This window comes from Hirundo rustica, chromosome 1, assembly GCF_015227805.2.
Source record: "Hirundo rustica isolate bHirRus1 chromosome 1, bHirRus1.pri.v3, whole genome shotgun sequence".
Classification (NCBI taxonomy): Eukaryota; Metazoa; Chordata; class Aves; order Passeriformes; family Hirundinidae; genus Hirundo; species Hirundo rustica.
In genome coordinates, this window is record NC_053450.1 from 50,537,219 (window position 1) to 50,558,572 (window position 21,354).

General features: G+C 35.7%; 1 protein-coding gene across 1 annotated transcript; it reads right to left on the bottom strand.

Annotated features, from left to right (window-relative positions):
- Nucleotides 1–545: 545 nt before the first annotated feature.
- Nucleotides 546–17,915, bottom strand: AKAIN1 (A-kinase anchor inhibitor 1). The gene is made up of 2 exons (XM_040071312.2): nucleotides 17,792–17,915; nucleotides 546–3,636 (listed from the first exon to the last, which is right to left on the bottom strand). The coding sequence occupies exons 1-2, from the start codon at nucleotides 17,805–17,807 to the stop codon at nucleotides 3,446–3,448; spliced, it is 207 nt and encodes a 68-aa protein (XP_039927246.1). The 5' UTR covers nucleotides 17,808–17,915; the 3' UTR covers nucleotides 546–3,445.
- Nucleotides 17,916–21,354: the final 3,439 nt, after the last annotated feature.

The following is a 21,354-nucleotide window of genomic DNA, read 5'->3' on the forward strand; positions in this document are numbered from 1 at the left end:
CACTCTGACCACCAAGGTGCCAGGTCATATCCCTGACTCTGCCAGGGTTTTTCCAGGATTTTTGTTTGCTTCCTTGTTTTTTTATACTACTACGCTTGTATTTTCCTTTTTTAATGTTCCTAGTAAAGAACTGCTACTCCTATTTCCCATCTTTGCCTGAAAGCCCCTAATTGCAAAATTATAATAATTTAGAGGGAAGGGGGTTTACATTCTCCTTTCCAAGGGAGGCTCTAGCTTTCCCTGGCAGACACCTGTCTTTCAAAACCAAGACACATAGGCACATATTTAAAGAACAATTGCAGCATGTTTCATGGTAATCATAATGAGAATAATTACATAGTGATTTTATATACTTACCATTGTAGACTTACTGTTATCTGAGACACTTAAAAAAATGTCATCAGAAAAAAAACCAATCATACATGACTTGAGTAGAGACAGTAAGACATCTAGGTAATTCTTTGTTATTGAATAAACATCCAAGAAAATCCAGCTCATAATATTATCACAGAATGCTTTTATTTTTCTGAAATGATAAAATTAATATGGCTGTTTCCAAGTCACAGTCATTGGTTTTACATATTTTAGAGCAGGGATTTCCAGGGTAATCACACTGGACCAAAAACTTGATGTACATTGGCATTTAGTAATCTGTTACAACATCCTGTTGTGGCCATGTGAATCTCCATTTAGAATTGTTGCTTTATCAACCTTACGAAGAGAGTGCAATATGGTGACAAAATTGTGGTAATCAACCAACATAACAAGCACAGTGCAGGATAGCCACACACACATGATTCTTCTGTTCTTCTGGAGTTGTGATATATAATTTCACATATTTGTACAACATTTTACTTACCACTATAAGTACTAATGAGTGGTGAGTTTGTTTTAAATACTTATAGTTATCTTTTTGATTGCCTTGTATTTCTAAGATACAAATTTTTTTTGTGCTGAAAAATGCATTCATTACTACAAACCTCATGAGCACATCTTACTTCATGAGATTGTCTAGTAAGCACATAACAAGCCAAGGCTTCCAGCTGTTTTTGATTTCCCAAGATATTATTATTCCATTTTCTGATGGCATTGGTATGCTGACAATGATGGACACGACTATTAAACAGTTAAGTAATAAATAGTGTAACTTATAGGACTAGGACAGTAGCAAAGGGACAGTAAAGGGATATTGCAGAAGCACAAAGTGGGAGAAGGAGAGGAATAGGCTCATATGAAGCAGTGGCAAAAGCCCAGATCACTGATTTTTGAAATTCTTCTTTTACCAAAATGATTAATTAAAAAAAAAAAAAAAAGCACACAAAGAAACAGTTTCAAAATGACATGAATGTTATTAACAGTAACAAAAAAAAGAGAACAAAACAAACAAACAAAACCACAAAAAAAAAAAAAAAAAACCAAAAAAAACAAACCCCCCCAACCAAACCAAAAAACCCCAAACCAAAACAAATATCAAATGTCTGGGGACAAAAAGCATTTAAAAAGTAAAATAATTTCGAAGAACTGGAAATGTTCTTCATCTCTCCTTCCTGCAACATTGTGAGTCTGTGGCAAACACCATTTTGCACCACAGAGTCTCTACAACAGTTTTGCTCTCTTTCATCCACCAGATTTGTCTGCTCATCAGCCTCAGGACTGAGCCTTTATTTATGATTCTTTATTCTTAGGCTCTCAGAGGGCAAAAATGCAAAGTGCACTTAGAAAAGGGTGACCTCCCAAACAAAGGTGAACTAGTGAAAAAGCCAATAATAAAACAATTACAAAAACACATGCATGCCTCAAGACCCAACTACTTTCACTTTTTAAAGTTTGTCTGACTGTAAAATCCACCCAATGTCTACAGAAATGAACCACCTGTGTACTTACAATCCAGGTTAGTTTTCATTACTAGATGATTTGGAACACTTCCAATCATGCTGAATTCTTCTTTGCATTTTTAAGTGAAAGAAAATTGAGTTAAATCACTATCTTGTATGAGTCAGCAGTGTTAAATTAAAAAAGAAAAACCAAGCAGATTACAAAGACTTAATAATACAGTATGTGATTATTCATTGACTAAGCCTCTGTCCAGGAGAAGGAATCCCAAAATTGTTTAACACAAGCAACAGGACACAGTAAGTAATAGCCAATTATTTAACCCACAGTCTCTTTGAGGATCATCTAGCTGAGTAGAGAAGCCATTAGGAAAGTTTTGCAGGGCATCTTCTTCTTTGTATTTCCAGGTGTATTACTACAGAAATTTATTTGAAGCAGAGCTACAAGATATTTCTAGAATTAAATATACTGTTATTCATTTCAGATGTATAATAGTGCAATCATCATTATACAAAGGGAGCATAAAAGTGAAGGGTACATTTATTTAATTTGCATTTTCAGAAACATCATGGATTTCTTCAGCTCTATAGAGCAGTTGAAAGGATAAGCTCTCTATTACCAGCTTCTCCCAGGGCTATTTACGTTGAATGTACGTAACAACTGCAAATATCTAAAGTCACTTTCCACCCAGGAGGTGAGAAATACCTACCATGACAGAATTCAGATACTGTATATTTTCATCCTTAAAGATATTAATATATTCAACCCCCTTTTTAAAAGACACTTCAGCTTTCACTTTCTGTAAATCAAAACCCAGCAAAGTTGCAAAACTGGAGCAAATGCTGGCCAACTCCTTATCATCACATCAGTTCATTTTCTTTCAGTATCAAGAAAATTTAAAGGAATAGTTGAGGCACAAGTGATTTTTATGCAGAAGTATAGAAGTATTTAAATAAGTAGACTAAAACTTCAGTATTTAACTTCTTTTAAAAAAAGACATAGATCACAGGTATATTATCAAAGTCATAGATCACAGTCACTGCAGTCTTATTGGATTGCTTTTTTCTTCCCCCAAGATGAAAAAATAAACTGGTTCACAAAACTTACCAAATCCACTTTATACTGCCATTTCACATAGTTCATGTCTAATAAAAGCAAAGTACAAACCCGTGCTTCAAGGGAGCCTGAAAGCATTCTGCTACACCCGACAATAAACAATTTCTTCAGCGAAGACAGCTTCAGTGAGCCCAGTAACACAGAGAAGAGTCCATCCAGCTGAACTGACGTAAATGTTGCATGCAGAACTTAGCATGAAAGTGCACCGGGAGCAAGCTTTCGGGAATAAGCTCATATCATAAGAGCTTGTGCTTGAAACTACTTTTACATCTATGGTTATTGTTTCTGTTAAGAGGCACTGCATAAATACGGAGTCATTCATCTAATGCACTTAATATTTCTCAGATGAGGACTATTGCAGTTTTACCCTATGTCTAGGTGTGATAATACTTTGGTTTGCTTTACAGCAGTAGCATTGCACTAGCAATACAGCTGATTCTAAAGAGAAGGCTGAAAAAAATTGCAGGCCAGAGTTGAAAAACCCCAGTTTGCTCCTTTACTTCTTTTCATGCTTCTTGGTTAGTTTTCCTCTTTCTAGTTGGAGGCTTGTACTGGCGTTTGTTCGCTTCTCCTTTTGCTGCCTCTCCTGGGAAACTTGTTGCACTGCTCGGAGGATAGCAGTCTGTACAATCTGCTTACTGGCAATCTGCAGCTTAACTTCATCTTGCTCTGTCCCTGGCTTCTCACCTGCCAGAGCCAAACAAAAAAGAAAGGGAACTAAGAACTTGGGGCTAGTCCATGAAAAAGTGAGGGATGGAAAAAGAGGAGGCGGGGGGACAAAATCACGGAGTGACTAGGGACAGTTTATTACATAGGAAACCTGCCAGTATTGAAGACGATGAATTAGGGTGGAAAGTGCCTCTGCGTGCTCAGCACCACATGATTGAATGAAGGGGGAGACTTTGAGTCACACAGCTCAATTACCCACTCCCCAGCTCTGGGACAGCTGTGATTTCACAACAGAAACAAGCACAGATGTGTTTTGCAGTAAGATAGGAATGGAAAGTTTTCTCATCCAGCTGTGAATCACATCCATTTTGACTTGAGCTGTGCTTCTGGATAGTGAATTGGACTTTATTTTGCAAACCCGACATGTACACCCTCACCACCATATAGAAAAAAACACTGCCTCATTAACCTTTTTTTTTACTTTTACTTCAGATTGAAAGCCCTTACCCATCAAATTCCAATTGACTTCAAGGTACAATATTTTGTTTAGTCAGTTTATTAACCCTTAGATAGATTTTCAAAAATATCTGCAAAACATTAAGAAACATTCAAATTGCTGTAGGTAAAACAGAGAACATTTTCTATGGCTACCTGACAAATACATATTTTTATGTGAAACTTCCTTGTTTGACTAAAGTGTTAAAATCTGGAGAAAAAATAATGTAGTGTGACTACTGACATCTAGTAATGAAGAAGAGCAGTTCATGTTAAGAGGTTTCTCTTTAAAAGTATTTTGACTTCTAACATAAATAGCAATTTGGACAATGAAGAATGCTTCACAACGGTCAAAGCTGTTACTGATTAAAAAAAATAATTCTGATGTAGACTTATTGACATATAGGAAATCAGTTGCTAATTGAAATGCTTAGACTAGGTGCTTTTGACATCACTACATTTGATTTTAAAATTTTTAAAGATACTCATCTCAGTTCTTTCTAAATTGACTGTTATGCTCAAGTATTTCATTAAATAGGATTTGTACTGTCTGTTCTAATGACATATATTAATTGTGTCCTGAGAGAAATCAAACACAGTGAATTAAAGGTCAGGTGCTTTTATGAGAGGTATATATCTGAAATTGTGATAAATTCCCAATGTTCTTTCAGATTTTTTTTTTTTTTTTTCCAAGGAAACTTAAGCTAGAAAGAAAAGAAGATTATTCCTTAGGGAATATGCTATATGGTTGAGGGAAGAGACAAGGGGTCCTGCACCTGGGTCAAAGTAACGATGTCAATGCAGACTGGGTGGTGAATTTATTATCAGCAGATTTGTGGAGAAGTACTTGGGGATACTGGTAGACAAGAAGCTGGAAATGAGATGGTTTGTAGCCCAGAAATGTATGCCGGTGTTCACAAAAAGAGCATGGCCAGGAGGCAAGGGAGGTGATTCTATCCCTGTGCTCAGCTCCTGTGAGACTGGTGTACTGTGTCCAGGTCTGAGGTCCTCACCACTGTAAAGGCAAGTAAGAGGTTAAAACCTGTGAAAATGTACATTTTAACTGGAAAAGCTGACTGAAAAAAAACACTTGAATTCTTGGCACAGTCAGCTTCCCTGATTCAGTTTTTTCCACTCCTCAGCACTTGAAACAGTGTGGTTTTGGATGGAGTTAAATGTTACTTAACAGATACAGTACAGATAATTCTTCATTACTCAAATATGAACTTATATTTTATCACACAACTAATTAGTCTTCTTGCTTGGCTGAAAAAGATCAGTCAACACATCTGGTGTTCAGAAGATAATGTATTAACAAAAGCAGGGATAAACATGAAATTCTAAATACAAATGCATATGTTGGAATAGACAATGAGGTTATATGAAATGTGAAAAATTTGCCAATCCTCAAAGCCACAACCCTCCAGAAATTATCAGTGAAAACATACTGTCATTAAGTACACCACTGCTGAAAATTACTCAGTTTCCTCTCCTTAGGGATGCTTCTTATTTATTTGGTCCTTGCCAATTAATCTACAAAATCTGATGTTTAAATATTTTTTACTTTAGAAAGGTCATCCATAGAAACATTCAGCTGGGAAGGAAAAAAAAAAAGGAAAAAAAAAAAAGAAAAAAAAAAAAAAGAGTTTTCTAGTGCATTTCTCCTTGTGCTTTTCAGTAGTTTATTTAGGAGCAAGACCAGTCTGAAGGCACCACACAGAGAAGTGAGATGTAGATTATATCTGCTCAGCACTAACTCACTAGATGATTCTTTTGTCTGCTGAGATAACCAAGTATAAGGATCCCAAAACCTCTGGACTACCTCTGCCCAGCCTCTGAGGGGTTAGGTATGCACAGAAAGGAAACAAAGCAGCTTGAATAAACTTCATTTATATTTGTGAAAAATGGTTAGGATGATAGTAACCCAGATAATAAGAGATAATTGGCTCCAGACACAGAGAACAAAGCTGTTTGCCTGAGGTGATGGGAATTATGAGACCATTGGCAGCTTGTGTGGACCATCTAAATTAGAAAGCAGGTGAAAATTATAGTTATTTTAGAGGGTGATATCTAACACTGTGTTTGACCCAGGTCAGAGCCTGTGTTGGGACCATTTTTTGTAGGAGCTGGACTTCCAAAGATTTCAAGCAGTCAAACACAGACATCCAGCTCCCCTGGTTGTACGGTATCTATTACAGCTGGCCCAACGGGACATGATCCTGTCCCCTCAGCATGATCCTGCTTCAGTAGTAGTTGGACAAGATGACCTTCAGAGGTCCCTTCCAACCACAAATCTACTGCATTCCTGTGATTTTAAATGGTTAGGCTGTGATCAATCACTTTTCCACTTCCTGAATAAGTAAACAGCAATCTCACAAAGAGCATGCCCACTACATCCTCTTCCAATTATTCATTTCAAGGAAAACAGTTAACTAGTTGTTTTTTGAGAAGCTCATGCATTTATTGATACACTGGACCTACTCGGAGCAAGAAGAAAGGGATTGACTAAGGAAAGCAGAGATGACTCATACAAGAAACCCAAAGGAGCTGAGCTGGAACATATCTGTGCCCACCTTGCTGAAACACAGACTGCTGTGGACATCCTGGCAGAAATTTGAGTGCCTATAGAATTAATTAGACACCTTAAGAACTGCACATTTTCATAAAAAAGACATAAATCCTGCTGGCTAGGTATGTGGTGTTTAGCTAATCAAAATGAGAGTTACTAGGATGATAAAATACAATTAATTTTTATCTAACATTTTTTAAGATTTGAAGTGTAACTATTAAGTTAAAATTCCATGACAAATAGATCATTTGAGGTAATTTCTGGGAAAAACTTGAACTATGTCAGAAATACATGCTGCCTATCAGTTATCTTTGTGTAAAAACTACATTTTTCTCTTGATGTTAGAAAATCTTCACATGTACTCTATCTTCAGATGCTCACCTCTCATACCCAGCACCCCAATTCTTTAAACAGAGAACTGAAATATCTGGGTTAATTTATGTTAAATACAAAGCAGCAATTTTATCATCAACACATGATGAAGTCTCTTTAGTATGTTTTTATTACTTCATACTACTCTCCGTAAATTTTATGCCAAGTAACTCAGCAGGTGAAAAGTGACTTTTAAACTCTGGTCTGGTTCTGCAATCCAAAGTACAGTTTGAGACAGCCATAAAGCATCAAAATCTTGGACTGGCTGCAGGAACCCATCACATATTCCAACTAAAACTAGTGGCATGTATCAGTGCCTTGAAATTGGCTTGCTTGAGGATGTCCCCCATGAAGAAAAATACAGTAGAAGTTTGGAAAAATAATATTTGAAGTAAATTCCAAGTATTCATTTCAATTAATAGAACTAATAATATTTTAAGCCCAAGAACTTGTGTATAAGATTTTACATCCTCCAAGATGTTTCTAGACTATGGAATATTCTAGAAAGGTATACTAGGAATAAAGGAAAAACTACAGAGAAAAAGCATTTAGCAGATGAAATGTTTAAGAACTTCACTCTGGTTGCACATGAGCCTTTTCTCATTTATACACTTCACTTTCTTCAAAGCATCCTGAGTCACTTCCTTTCCAGCCTGCAATCAAAGTAGTCTCCTGCACTTTCTGTTGATATCTCCTGGGGTTATTTCCTTTCAGCTTGCTAGAAGTGAATTTATTACATCTTATAAACACTCCTAATAAGTAACACTCAATAATGGGTAATTCGGTTGAATCAACAACTAAGTTCTCTACTGTACATTTTCACAGGATTATTAGGAATACTATCATGATGGTAAACTATGACAGGCAAGATCTTGCAAAGATGCAAGTCTATCCCAGATCCACTAATGCTGTCAATAAACATTGGGGGAGTTGAAGACCTTTTAATTCACCTTTCCTCAAAGCTTGTAACTTTTATTCCTGTAGGTTGTAGAAAACACTTTGAACTTAATCATATCTAAAACTAAGAATAAAATTCACATTCCCCTAAACAAACTTCTGATTAATTTAAAACTCAGAATTACCCATAATGCATTCCTGTTAGCTACAATTTAAATTTATGTAAAAACTCTGAAGCTGCAAGAGCCAAGAAGTAAATATCTCTCTCTTCAAATTTACATAAGATTATGCAGGTATAGTCTTTAACTAAAAATTTACCATTAGTTTTAGCAATATATTGCTTTGGATTGCAATAACTAGTGTTTACTCTTTCCTGCAGCACTGCAACATTAGAGTTAGTTTTAAAATTATTATTATTATCATTATTATTATTATTATTTTTATTAGAAAATACTGATCTCTGGAAAATCAATTTCAATTCTATTGAAAATTATAACTAATTTTTTTATAATTCAGCTTGCCAATACAAATGAAAATTTTAAATGGAATGAAAGTATAAGTAGGTTTCATCAGAAGGTTCAGTGTGGATTCATGGGAGCTGTGTATACAGAAAAAAGCTGCATGTTATTACCTACATTGTGTTTAAACTATGCATATTGAAAAACCTTACAGAGCCTGGCAGGTTTGTATCAACATCATGTATGTGTGTATGTTGTAATAATTAACAGTAACATTCTTTGCATCAATATTGATATTTTACAATAAACTAAGTTCAGTTCTTTAGCTTCCCTTTGGCATTAGTCAGTGATGTATCTCTCCATCTTGTTGGCAACAGCATGGAAGTTCCAGGTGAGCCTCCTCTGGTGAATATTTTGTAATCTGTGAACTGAAGTGGTTAAAAAATCTCTGTCTTTGATTTGCTTTAGAGGTTGGTGCTGGGATTTCAGCACAAGAAGGCTAATTTGAAGAAGAGATCCATAGTCAGGAAATGTTGATGAGTCATGTTAATTACATCCACAATGAATGAACTTGGCAATCAGCCAGGGCTGAAGACTTTCCAACACATGTGCACAAACCAACTTTGCATGAGAGTCATTAAACTATTTTACAGAATTAGAGACACAATTTGTCTCAATGTCAGTAATGATACCAGCTCATAAAAGTTCCTACAATGAAGCTGCAAATTTAATCTAAAAAAAAAACCAAAAAACAAAAGGCATTCTTAGCTGCACTAGAGTTAATTCTGTCCAGTACTATTTCTTAAACTCTAAAACAGAGCCCGGTGATGTCCTGACTAATAGCTGTCAAGCATTACGAGGCAAGACTCACTTACCTTAATTCCTTGAGGAAGAAGAGAGGACATTGAATATATCAGAAATACCAAAAATACCTTAATGTAGGATCCTGTGTTTTTCCAATTCCCTGACCTGCTGTGTGCAGGGGATTGCAACATTGAATTTCACTAGAAAAGTTTAGGTTCAGTTCCATTTTATTTTCTGCCCTAACCTCATTCCCAATTCCTGCTGTTTAACCAGTATGGAAGAAGAACTGTATTATGAAGGGGGCCAGCACAGACTACTTTGCTCTTCAAAACAAATTTTAAGAATGAAGCTGAAATAACTCTGCTCTGAATACAAGTGGAGGAAGAATATAAGAGCAAAAGAAAAGAGCAGAAATGCAGATAAGCTGTCTCAAATGACATACTAATAACTCCAGAGCAATACTCCATTGTACCTTTTTATCCAGACATTAGCTATATCTCAGCTCAGGTTTTGTAATTTTTTTCCCACTGAATTTTTACTCTTTCTTAAGAGATAAGAATAACTGGATTTCTCTTTGGTTTTTTTTTGCTATATAAAGCTATCTTTTCAAAGACTCCAGCATGTTATTTCATACTATTTGAAATACATCAGGGAAAAATGATTTTTTTTTTAGATTAAGAGATTGCTAAGACCCATCCTTAAGCATTTTTTCAATGTTTTAGTAAGCTTTCTTGCCATAGTTCAATAATATTAACTAAAACCAGATTACACATTTCAATCTACATATTTTCTTGGTATTTTCACATATAGCAATAAATTCACTCCTTAAGGACTGTGTCTTTCAGCTTTGAAGACTGAATGTAGTTCAAAATATTAGTCAGTGGCAATTCTGCCACACTTAAACCCATAAATGTGATACTCGGATTTTGGTCCCAAAAGGAATATTTCTGGATTCAATACTGCAAACTAAGATTAATTTAAAAGGGTTTTTGAGTATTAGGCTGCAGTTCAGTGTATTAAAAATAAGGTATTTGCTAAAGAGCATCTGGGACCAGCTGCTTCAAAGTTAATGAAAAATTTTTATTCTCTTCATCTGCACAATTTTCCTACTTCTTTTACAGAACATATTTCAAATATTAAAATAAGAAACCTCTCTACATCAAAAGCTGTGATTCTTACAAAGCAGGAGAGGTCCAGAGGCACAGATACAGGTGACCCATATCATAGAATCCTAGATTGGTTTGGGTGGGAAGGGAGCTTAAAGAACATATAATTATATACCCGCTGCCATAGGGCATCCAGAACTTCTCTGTGGGTATTGGTCTTAAAGAACTATGTACAAGTTAATTAAAATTTGCAATATCTGAACCTGTTTTTCTTTTGTAAGTGTAGAAAATAGGGGTGAGGTTACAGAACCTGTAAAGAGCCAGCAAACATCATGTTTTAGCCAGTGAAAACATCCTGCTACATTTTAGATATATTTCAATTTCTACCAGATTATTCAGAGTCAAAAATTGTCTGGACTAATGTCAAGTAAGCAGAGTCCTTCTATAGCACTAAAATTAACCCTAAACCCCACAACAAAAACCCCCAAGAAAAAAAAATCCCCCCCCCCCAAAGCCCTAAATTTGTACATGTACAGCAGTACAGATTTTTTTCCCTGTTTATTTTAGAATGTGAGTGGAGTATGAAAGCTGTAAATACAGCTATTAGCAACTGAGGCTGAGATTATATATATATATGTATGTATGTATGTATGTATGTATGTATGTAGAATCTCAGAATTACAGAATTGGACGGGACCCATCAGGATTATCAGGTCCAACTCCTGCCCTGTTCAGGACAGCTCCCAAGAGTCACACTCTGTGCTTGAGAGCATTGTCCAAACACTTTTGAACTCTGTCAAGCTTGGTGCCATGACCACTTCCCTGGGGAGCTGTACCAGTGCCCAGACACCCCCTGGGTGAAAAACCTTTTTCTAATATCCAGCTTAAGCCTCCCTGGACACAGCTTCAAGCTGTGGCATATACATATACACTTAAACACACAAAGTCGTGATAGAAAGTAAATCAAAACTTATATAAATCTAAAAGGAACCTTGAAAGAGCAAAACTCTTTTTTTGTATTTTTTATTTCATAGCTGTAATCTTGACAGAAATTTTCTACAAGATGACATCACATGCTGTTTTCCACTTCTGAAACTGATTCTCTGTCTTCCCAGAGAAATATTTTCTGCTCTATTTAGAAAACTTACTTCAAGACAAAATGTAATGTCAATCTGCAAGTATTTAACAGAAGTGTTAATGGATATGCAACCCTCTGTAGTGATAAATCATGAGGGGATTCACTGCCCAAAGACAGAAAATGCATGGTTATTTTATCAAATACACATGCTGCAAAAGTGAAGAAAATGCAAGTAATCCACTGGAGGTTATGTCTGCCTCACCATTAGAGAAATACCTGAGTGGAATATGGCTCAATTTACTTCTTCATTAAAAAAAAAAAAAAAAAAAAAAAAAAAAAAAAAAAAAACCACAAACACAAAACCAACAACAACAACAAAACAAACAACCACCAAAAAAAAAAACAACAAACAAACCCACCACAACCCAAAGAAACCACACCTCTCTTGAAGAAGGAAGACAGCATCTCAGCATCTTCTGGATAAACAACTACAGGCTTTGCAAGGGCAGGGGCAGACAACAGTTACACAGGCATCACCTGTCCTGACTTCCCTGCCGAGGCACTCTGAAGGAACCTGAAGCATTTTAGGACTATTCAGGCCAGTTTTTTATTTCTGCTAACATCAGTAAAGACTCTGTTCCAACTGACATGCACTAAAGTTGTGTAGAATCTTTCAAGTTATTATGTAAAAACCACAATGCAGATGGCCAACTAGTAGTCCAAAATTTCACAAAGCTTATAAATAAATTTAAATGCATTGCTTGCAAATAAGTTTTGCTTAACCTATTATCTGTACAATGTATTATGTCCTTAACAAAATCTTTAATAGACAAGATTGGAGGCATAGAAATAAATCTACCTTTCACTATATTTTACAGTAAGGGCATTTATTTCCATTAGCACAATGAAACTTAAAAGATTGGAATCATACTATTTATGTCTATGACAAGTAAAAGAGATCAATTCACCTGCAAGACTGATGACTTGGAGGGACAAACTCTAGAGGTCAGTGTAAGTAATTCTTTTTATACATTCAGGATTTGACTTTCCTGCTCAATAAAGAGTTCCAGTAAGGATGTTAATAAAGACTGTATCACTTATTACCACTATCCCCCAACTCGGAACATTTCCTTCTATATAGGCCATACACAGCCATTGTGGCAACAGAATTATTCTCACATCTAACCTGAATAGGATTCAATCCAGTGACAGTGAAGTGAAAGGTGCCAGCCTCACTTATTCAAAGCTTCAGTTCTGTTAAAAATAATTTGAAAAGATAAATTCTGTGCCATTTTTAAACATTATATTGATTCGTACTTTAAAGAAAGATTGCACCTAGGACTGATGATTATTTTCTTAACTTGCTAATTTCATCACATTTCAGAATGTCTGTGAACTAAATTTCTTTCACCTAACTAATGAGGTCTGCTAGTGGAGTTTCACAGCAGGGGAAAGATCAATGTGTCACTGGGAAAAGGTCAGCACAAGAAACATTTTTCCTCAGCAAAAGTGAGTAAGGAATTTCCTCCTATATGATTTCTTCCCACCAGGTGGAAAACACTTTGAATACTGTTAAGAGCTGTAAATGTATTCAGACACTTTTGGGCAGCAAATGGCCTCCACACTCACTACCAGCCATAACAAATACTGAACAAAACCTCCATTATATCAGACTGCATGAGGTTGTCAAACAGTTTTGTTTTTCACTTTCAGATCATGTCTTACACATGGACTTTATCGACATTAACCTATCAAATAAGAATCCTACATGTATGTACTTCTACATTTTTTTATTTGAGATTTTTTTGGGGGGGAAGTGCAGAACTTAGAGAATTAGCAGAATGTAGCACAGCAGTTAATAAGGATAAGGACTGTTTCCTGCCTTGTTCTCATGGATGAAAGATGCTTCATAACTGAGTGCCAGAGTACCACAGTTGGCACAAACATGGGAGATATCCCACAAGATTCTTTCAAAGAAGTAAAGTTATTGATAGCAATTTTTGCATGCATGAACAAGCCTTTCATTACTGCCTTGATCTGGGCATTGTGGTCAGGAATCTGCAATAGTACTTGTAACATTATAATCAAAAGCAGAAAAATTATGGCAAGAAATGTCACGTCTTCACATTCTGTAACACAACAGGTTGTTGCTATCCCAGCTTTTCCACTGGAGAATATCAGGACTATTCAGACCAGGAAGCACATCTGTTTCAGTATGCAGCTGCTATGTCTTCAATTGCAGTGTAATGAGATTCCTAAAATGTTTGGTACAGGATGCGTTTCTGATCTTCAGTGTCATTATACATGTCTGCTATATTGCTCCCAGCTTAAAAATGTTAAGAACAGCTGTGCTGATGAAAAGCTCATTGAAAACCTACTGGTGTTGCTGTTGCATGAAAAAGGTGCTGAGCTGTGAATATTCCTTCTTCTCTAATGTCTATCTGTAAACCTTGTGTTCACACATTTTTTTAACACAAAAATATTGATACAAAAATTAATTCTATATTTTCCTCCTTCTTTTAGGATATAGGGAATGGAGTAGAGTATCTGAGTTTCTAGTTACAGGGAAACTGTCAGGTAAGAGGAATTCTTCAAATTACACTGACAAATAAAAAGATTCACCTGAAAGATGAAATCACACAATTCAAAGTAGGCACAAGATTAAGAAAGGGAGTGTTTGACCTGAAACAATTGTCAATGTAAATATTCCAACCTTTCTTGAGGTATTCAGTTCAAAATGGATTCCTTTCTAAAATAAACTATGCCAAAAACCAACCAACCAAACATACCAAAAAGCCCCCATAAAACAACCAAATCTTTGTACTGGATGAAACAATTATGGCCTACAATGATGAAACTCTATTATTTGGTTATTTTATTTACAGTTTTACAGAGTAAGAGTAGTGTAAAATTCTCAAAATATACTAAAATGATCACTGAAATTATAGTCTAGGGAGATTTGCTTAGAAAACCCCTTAGGCCTTTGCCCTTATATGTATGTACTGACATAGCACAGCCATGGCCTGCATTTTTAAAATTAGTTTGGGAATAAAGTTAGAAACTTACTAAGAATGTCTGAGCTGCCTAAGACATAAGTGTTTGAGTGATTTGTGCAAAAACGCATCATAAAAAAATTCTTGAAGCATGAAAACCACCTTTGCATTGTGTGTCTTCAGACATATCAGAAGTAAAGAGTTGTGGGGGGGTGTTTTTGGTTGGTTGGTTGTTATTGTTTTTTTTTAATCTTTGCACTAAGAAAATATTTTGGGACTGAAAATAAGCAAGGAATATGCCCAAGGTAATCTTCTTGGAAAAGTAAGTGAAAGTCTGCAAAAATGTTGTTTGATTAGTAACATTTAAAGTTACTGTTAAATCTTGTAAATGCTGATATTGGAGGTGATCACATATTTGTAAACTAATGATGTAAGTAAAAAACCTAATTTTTACTAATGTGTTAGAACAAATAAATGTTTTAATACCTCTTCATTTCCTACCTCACAGAAGCATATATTTAATCTGTGGAATTATTCATAGTTACCAATATTTTATAGGCTAATCTGGCATTGATATTTCTTAAAATTCTGTAATATACTACCTTCTAAAGAAAATTTAAGAAAAACTTTGTAAAAATATCTGCCAATTCAAAATTATGACTTTTCTCATTTTTTTGATCTAATCCTTGAAATTTTACACTATAACACATTTTTATCTACTTCTCAAACTGCCTAAAGTATTTCAGTTCAGGAAAAGTAGAGAAGCTAAACCTTGTAACACCTAGCTTTTATGAATTTCATGTATCATTCCCCCACCCCAAGGGCACCACAACATGTGTGAATTATCCAGGAAGAATGAGTGCCCAGACATCTCATAGAATTGGGACTGCATTTCCTATACATCAGCATATCACCCATCAATCAGCCCAAGACAGTGCAATGAAACCCTAGCCAAATTAAACCAAGTAAGGTAAAAATGTACTCTTAGTTGATTTTCTGGAAGTCTCAATGTTAATTTTAAGTGGGATGGAAGAATATGAATAAATGAAGAGAATGAAGAATACCTTTTTGCATACCTACAAATGTCTAAAATGAGCCAGGAGGTCAAATTTTGGCATGAAATACTGGCCATTTTATAATATCTATCTATCTATCTATCTATCTATCTATCTATCTATCTATCTATCTGTCTATCTGTCTATCTATCTATCTCAGTAATATCCAGGTTTCTTTGGAGGTTGTTTTTGTGCTGGTTTGTTGTGTTATTTTATTCAACATAGGAGATACAAGTTTTAGGGAGCCGAAGATTAACAGGAAAGTATGTATTCAGTAAACAGTCAGTAGGCTTCACCTCTTTAAAAGTTAAACTTGATAAGCTGGTTCTACTAAACAGTTTATAAAAATAGCTCATTAATTCAGAGTTCTGAAATAACACATCCAAGACCTTAATAAAAGGACCATCATCTTATTCCCGTGCAAAATCTTATCTTTGTTGTCAGGTAAACAACTTCCATAATTTTTGTTTCTGGAAAAGAATTTCCTCTTGATTGTTGTTTTGTTGGGTTTTTTGTTCTATCCCATCCTGGAAGTTTATCATTTTGACCATAACCATTTATAGTTAGATAAATCTTTTACTTCCTCTCCCCTCACACCCCAACAAATAAATGGGACAGAAAATGAGGTCATTCATCACAGTGAGATAAAATCAGAAAGTTGACTAAAGAAATTAAACTCATTTTTTTAGTAAACTTATAGTATTTTTATATCATATGGCCTTAAGTACTGTGAAGATGCTAAAGATGCATAATTTTTTTATTATTATTATTATTTTAAATATCTAGAGAAGAGATAATGCCAGGGCAGAGCTATCTGCAGGGAAGAAAAGCAATAAAAAAATTTGATCTGCTCAGGCTTGCTTTGTCAGAACACAATAGATTGTTTTATCATCTCTTTTACAAATTCCCATTTAATTTCTGTATTTATTTTATGGCAACATTTGCAAGGAGACCATGAGCTTTTCTTTGAGTAAAGGAAAACTGAAGAATGACTACATTAAACAGTTTTGGACAGGGGATCTTTTTTCTGTCTATGGATTAGAGTTGTGAAAAGAACAATTCATGCAGTTATTAATGAGCTTTGGGATCTGTTCTTTGTCAGCCTTTGGAGAAAAAATGTGCATATTTTCATTATTTTAGTGATAATCTCTTCCTGCAGTAGTCCAGTCCCACAGAGCATTTCAAAAACTTGTACAGTTAATGGCGACAGTCTGACAGACAAAAGGAGTTCAGGAAAGAGCCACTAATGTTGAAAGGTGTATTACAAAAAGCAGTGGATCATTCTATTAAGATAAATAACTTGGCCCCAATTTCAGAACCCGATATAAACATGAACATATGAAATTAGAAAGCAACCAGGCAGTTAAATAGACAAAACTAACAAGACTGTTGAAAAGAGGTAGTATTTTTTTTTTTTCCAAAAAATGAGACTCAATTTGGTTAGTAAAGTCAGTCAGCTTTTGGATTCTTACCCTTTCAGAGACTGGATATAGAATTTCAAGGAAGATAAAACTTCTGTTAGCTTTGCAAAGCAAACGTATTAATAGTTATTCATTGTCAAGCTGCAGCATTTACTTTCCCTTTTCTATTGACCCACTATTTTACTGAAAGTTATACATCTTTAATGAAGTTATTTTAAAGTCATGCCCCTACAGAAGGTATTACGCATGACTTACATTTACACCCAGGAGCTACTGGGCCTGTCATCCTTGTCATCCCTTTCTGAACAACCACCTGCCTATTTGCAAGGAGAATATACCACATCCAACAAAAATTTGCAGTAGTTTTGCCTCTTTTATGGGTTAATGCAAAAGTATGCACTAGAGATTCTGCACCCTTATACAGTGAGATCTCACTTTAGAAATGAACTGCTGAAATCTTCAATTTTGTTCCAGTAAAAAACTGGACTGAACAAACTTTCTGTTCCTTTTCATTCAAATATTTATTTTCTTTTGAGGGGGAGGAAAGAGAAAATTAAATCTGTAAATCATCTCCATGAGTTTCAGGGATGGTCATATTGGCAGCCACTGGTGTGGGTGCAGAAGGGGAGTCACTGCAAGGCCACATCCCCCTTCATGACCCTTTAGTTCAGTCTGACAGGCACAGCACCCTGCACACTTGTATAGGAGGCTCCAGTTACTGATGAGAACCACAGGAGTGACCCTCATAACCTTTGGATGCACAGCAAAAGAAATCCTAAGCTCAACCACCTTCTTTGAACCTACCTGCCTCTGTCTGCTGGCAGCTCTGCCTCACCCCTCACCCCCTCCCCGCAGCAGCTCTCCGGCACGGCCGGGGCCTTCCTGCGAGGCTACCCGGCTAGGATCGGGATGCAGCTGCCCTTACCTGGAGCGAACACCATGGTGCCGCCCGGGAGGCACGGCTCAGCACCTCGGACAGCTCCCGGCCCCGCGGGGATCAGCACCTCAGACAGCGCCCGGCCCCGCTGGATCAGCACCTCAGACAGCGCCCGGCCCCGCTGGATCAGCACATCGGACAGCGCCCGTCCCGCCGGGCTCAGCACCACGGACAGCGCCCGGCCCCGCACGGCGGCGGAGGCGGCCGCGGTCCCTCCCTCCACAATGCGGCGGGGCGGGGAGGGGGCCGGGGCGCCCGCACGGACACACACACACACACCCACATACACACACTCTCTCTCTCTACCACGGAACCATCATTGCCACAACTCCTTACCCTGCAGTCTCAGCAGGGGGAAGGGCAAAAAGAGAAACACCGATCTGTCTGGCAGGGAGACTGGCTAATTGTTCCTAATTACTTCTCGACAACAATCCCGCTGCCTGACATTTTGGGGTGTGCTTCTTTCACTGCAAACTGACAGCACTGGTAATAGGCTCCAGTGACACTGTACTTTGTCACAGCATTTTCACTTCCAAAAGCTCAAATGCTGAGGAATTTATACTCTGATTTCACAGGCCCGTTAGCCCAGCTGTACCCAACAGCAGCACTTTAAGAGGCAACATGAATCTTTCGGCATATAAAAGATGACATCAAGGTAAAACAGTCAAGAAAATAATAAATAGTAATAAAATAAAGATGATGAGGGTCAACAGCAGAAGACTATTCAAAATTTCCTACCACCTTTTATGTTTTAGATTTAATTTACTTTTGTTTGTACAACCCATAGTCAGATTTCCTGTGGACCCTGAACTTCTACAGCAGAAGTGAGAAACACACAGCCAGATGGGACAAGGTTTACAGAAACTAACTCTCCTCTTTAAGCATAACTTGCAAGAGGAATTTTGAAAAACATCATCAGTCCAAATTATAGAAAGTATATTTTTTTTTTAAAAAAAATACATAAATATTTGCATGTAAATGTTTGCAATATGCAATATGTTTTCAAATCACATTTTCATAACCTAAAATATTCTTACACGCTTATTTCATTCTTTTTATAGTCAAGCCTTTGACAAACATAGAATTCTCCAATTGACCTGGGATACTTGAAGTCTCAAAATAAGGCCTTATTCTTAAAGTATGGGTACAGAAAAGCACTGACCTCCTTAAATAATATTGCTTAGACACTTCAAGCAAGAACTCAAGAATGGCATCACTGTCAAAATCAAACTAATCATCTGGTAGTAGGGTGTGGTGTGGTTTTCGGTTTGTTTTCTCTTTTTTTTGGGTGGTATTTTGTTTTTTTTCTGGATATTCCTTTTATTCCCCTTAGCAATTTCAGCTTCTTTATTACTATTTGTTTCCCTCTCCTGTCTTCTATTTCAGGGATTCTGTTTGATTTCTCTGAGATGGCAACTGAATGAACACCCCTGGTTGCTCAGGAATGGTGTTTCCTTTAAGAATGTGACTTCAAAAGTCTCTATTCTAACCTTTCCTCACCTATCATTATTCTCATTCACCTTAACTATAGGAGCTATTGGGAAGAACTCAATTAAAAGTATTTTTAGTAAAAGTACCCCACACAAAATATAGAAATGAATGCAATCAGCAATATTCAGCATCCTTAAGAGAAAAGTGAAGGATACCCCATAATCTTTGGAAAATCATGACTGATCTATAATTTGGAAAGACTGCAAGAAAACTTACACTGGTATTTTTATGATATATCTGTTACATGGCCCTTAATGCTTGATTTGTGTGTTCAAGGGAGAGTTATTCATCATAAAAAACAGGTATTAAAGCACTTCTCAAAAAAAAAAAAAAAAATCTATTGGATGTATTTCTACTATACATTCTCAAAAGAAATTATATAGTTGTTTCTAAGGGATTGTGTCTTGAGATGGTGGAACAGCTTGCTAAAAGATTTTCAAAACAATAAATATGATTCAGTGATATCAAAGTAACTTGCAAAGTAACCTGCAAAATTCTAGGTAGGTATATGCAACTTGGTAACAGAACTAACATAATTTTGCAGAAAGAATACATAATAAGAAAGAAAGAAAGAAAGAAAGAAAGAAAGAAAGAAAGAAAGAAAGAAAGAAAGAAAGAAAGAAAGAAAGAAAGAAAGAAAGAAAGAAAGAAAGATGTTAATGAACATCCTTTGTTAAACTGCTATCTCTGTTTAATCTGATAAATAAATTAAACCCATCACATTTTATTCTAGAGTTTTCAGTTTTCTTGCTCAAATTAAAAGCTAACAGCAAGTAATGTTTTCTGCTAGAGGAAAAAATATTATCAAAAATCTTTTTGAGCTTCTTTTTGTCATAAAGTTAATTTCTGGATTTCGGACTAGGTCACAGCTTAAAAAAAAATCACTGAAATAACTATACAGGACAAAGGTTTATACTGAACTGTCATGCCTCAAAAAGAGTGTGTAGTTAATGCAGTACAACTGCCAAAACAAAGAGTTTTTCATTCATTCAAAAAGCAAAGCTTTTTCATTCAACTTCAGATAAGTGGAAAACAACACTAGTTATGCCTACTTATTAAAAAAAAAAAAAAAAAAAAAAAAAAAAAAAAAAAAACCAAAAAACCCACAAACAAACAAACAAACAAAAAAAACCCCTTGAGAATGAAGCATATTGGTAAAAGGGAGGTTATATCATTAAAACACAAGACATTTAAAGATGTTCCATCAATGTATGAAATAGGAAGCATGAAAACACTTACAAAAACATCTGTATATATTTTTATGAGTAATTATACAGTCAGTGCCTTGTGTATCATTTAAATTCTTAATGTTTCATTGAGGAATTACTGATTTCCATATAACATCAGTGGACATAAAAATTCTTTGGTATGTATCTTCAAATACCTTTTTGAAGAAGTCTTGGCTTACTTATAAACTACTTAGTTAAAAACTTGAACACTTTTTAAACAGACAACTAACATTTTTAGACAGTTACAAAAATCATGTGGATTGATGTCACTTTAAATCATCCATCCTATTCATAATTCTGTGGATTTAGATCTGAAGTAAGCCCTTTATTCTAATGGAGCTGAGATCAACTACTTGGTTACCTAAGTTCAGAATCTTAGTAAATATCTATTCAGGAAGGAGCCCTTTCCAAGGTTTCAATGTCTTGTTAACGAGAACATACAGCTAATATTTTACAGGTAGTAATTTAAACTCTTTTTTTGAAAGAATCATTCAAAACTAATCACCTAGATATAAATGAACACATTCTATAATAAAATTAATATAAAGAGATAATCAAGATTTCATACGTTTTACATCAAATGCCAGTATTATATTTTGTAAATTTTTTCCCCCAACTTTGAGAACTAATTATCTCTGACCCTTTTTCTTTATTTCCTACCGCACTTGCACATTAAAAATAAAATCTACTTTTTTTTGGGACGGAAAAGCAATATGATTAGGAAGCTGCTTGAACTAGTTGATGTCTTTTGCTAAATTGGCTAAAGATCATAATGGTTTTCAAAAAGTGATTACTGCCACTGTAATCTTATGGTTAAGCTTAATATTAAAA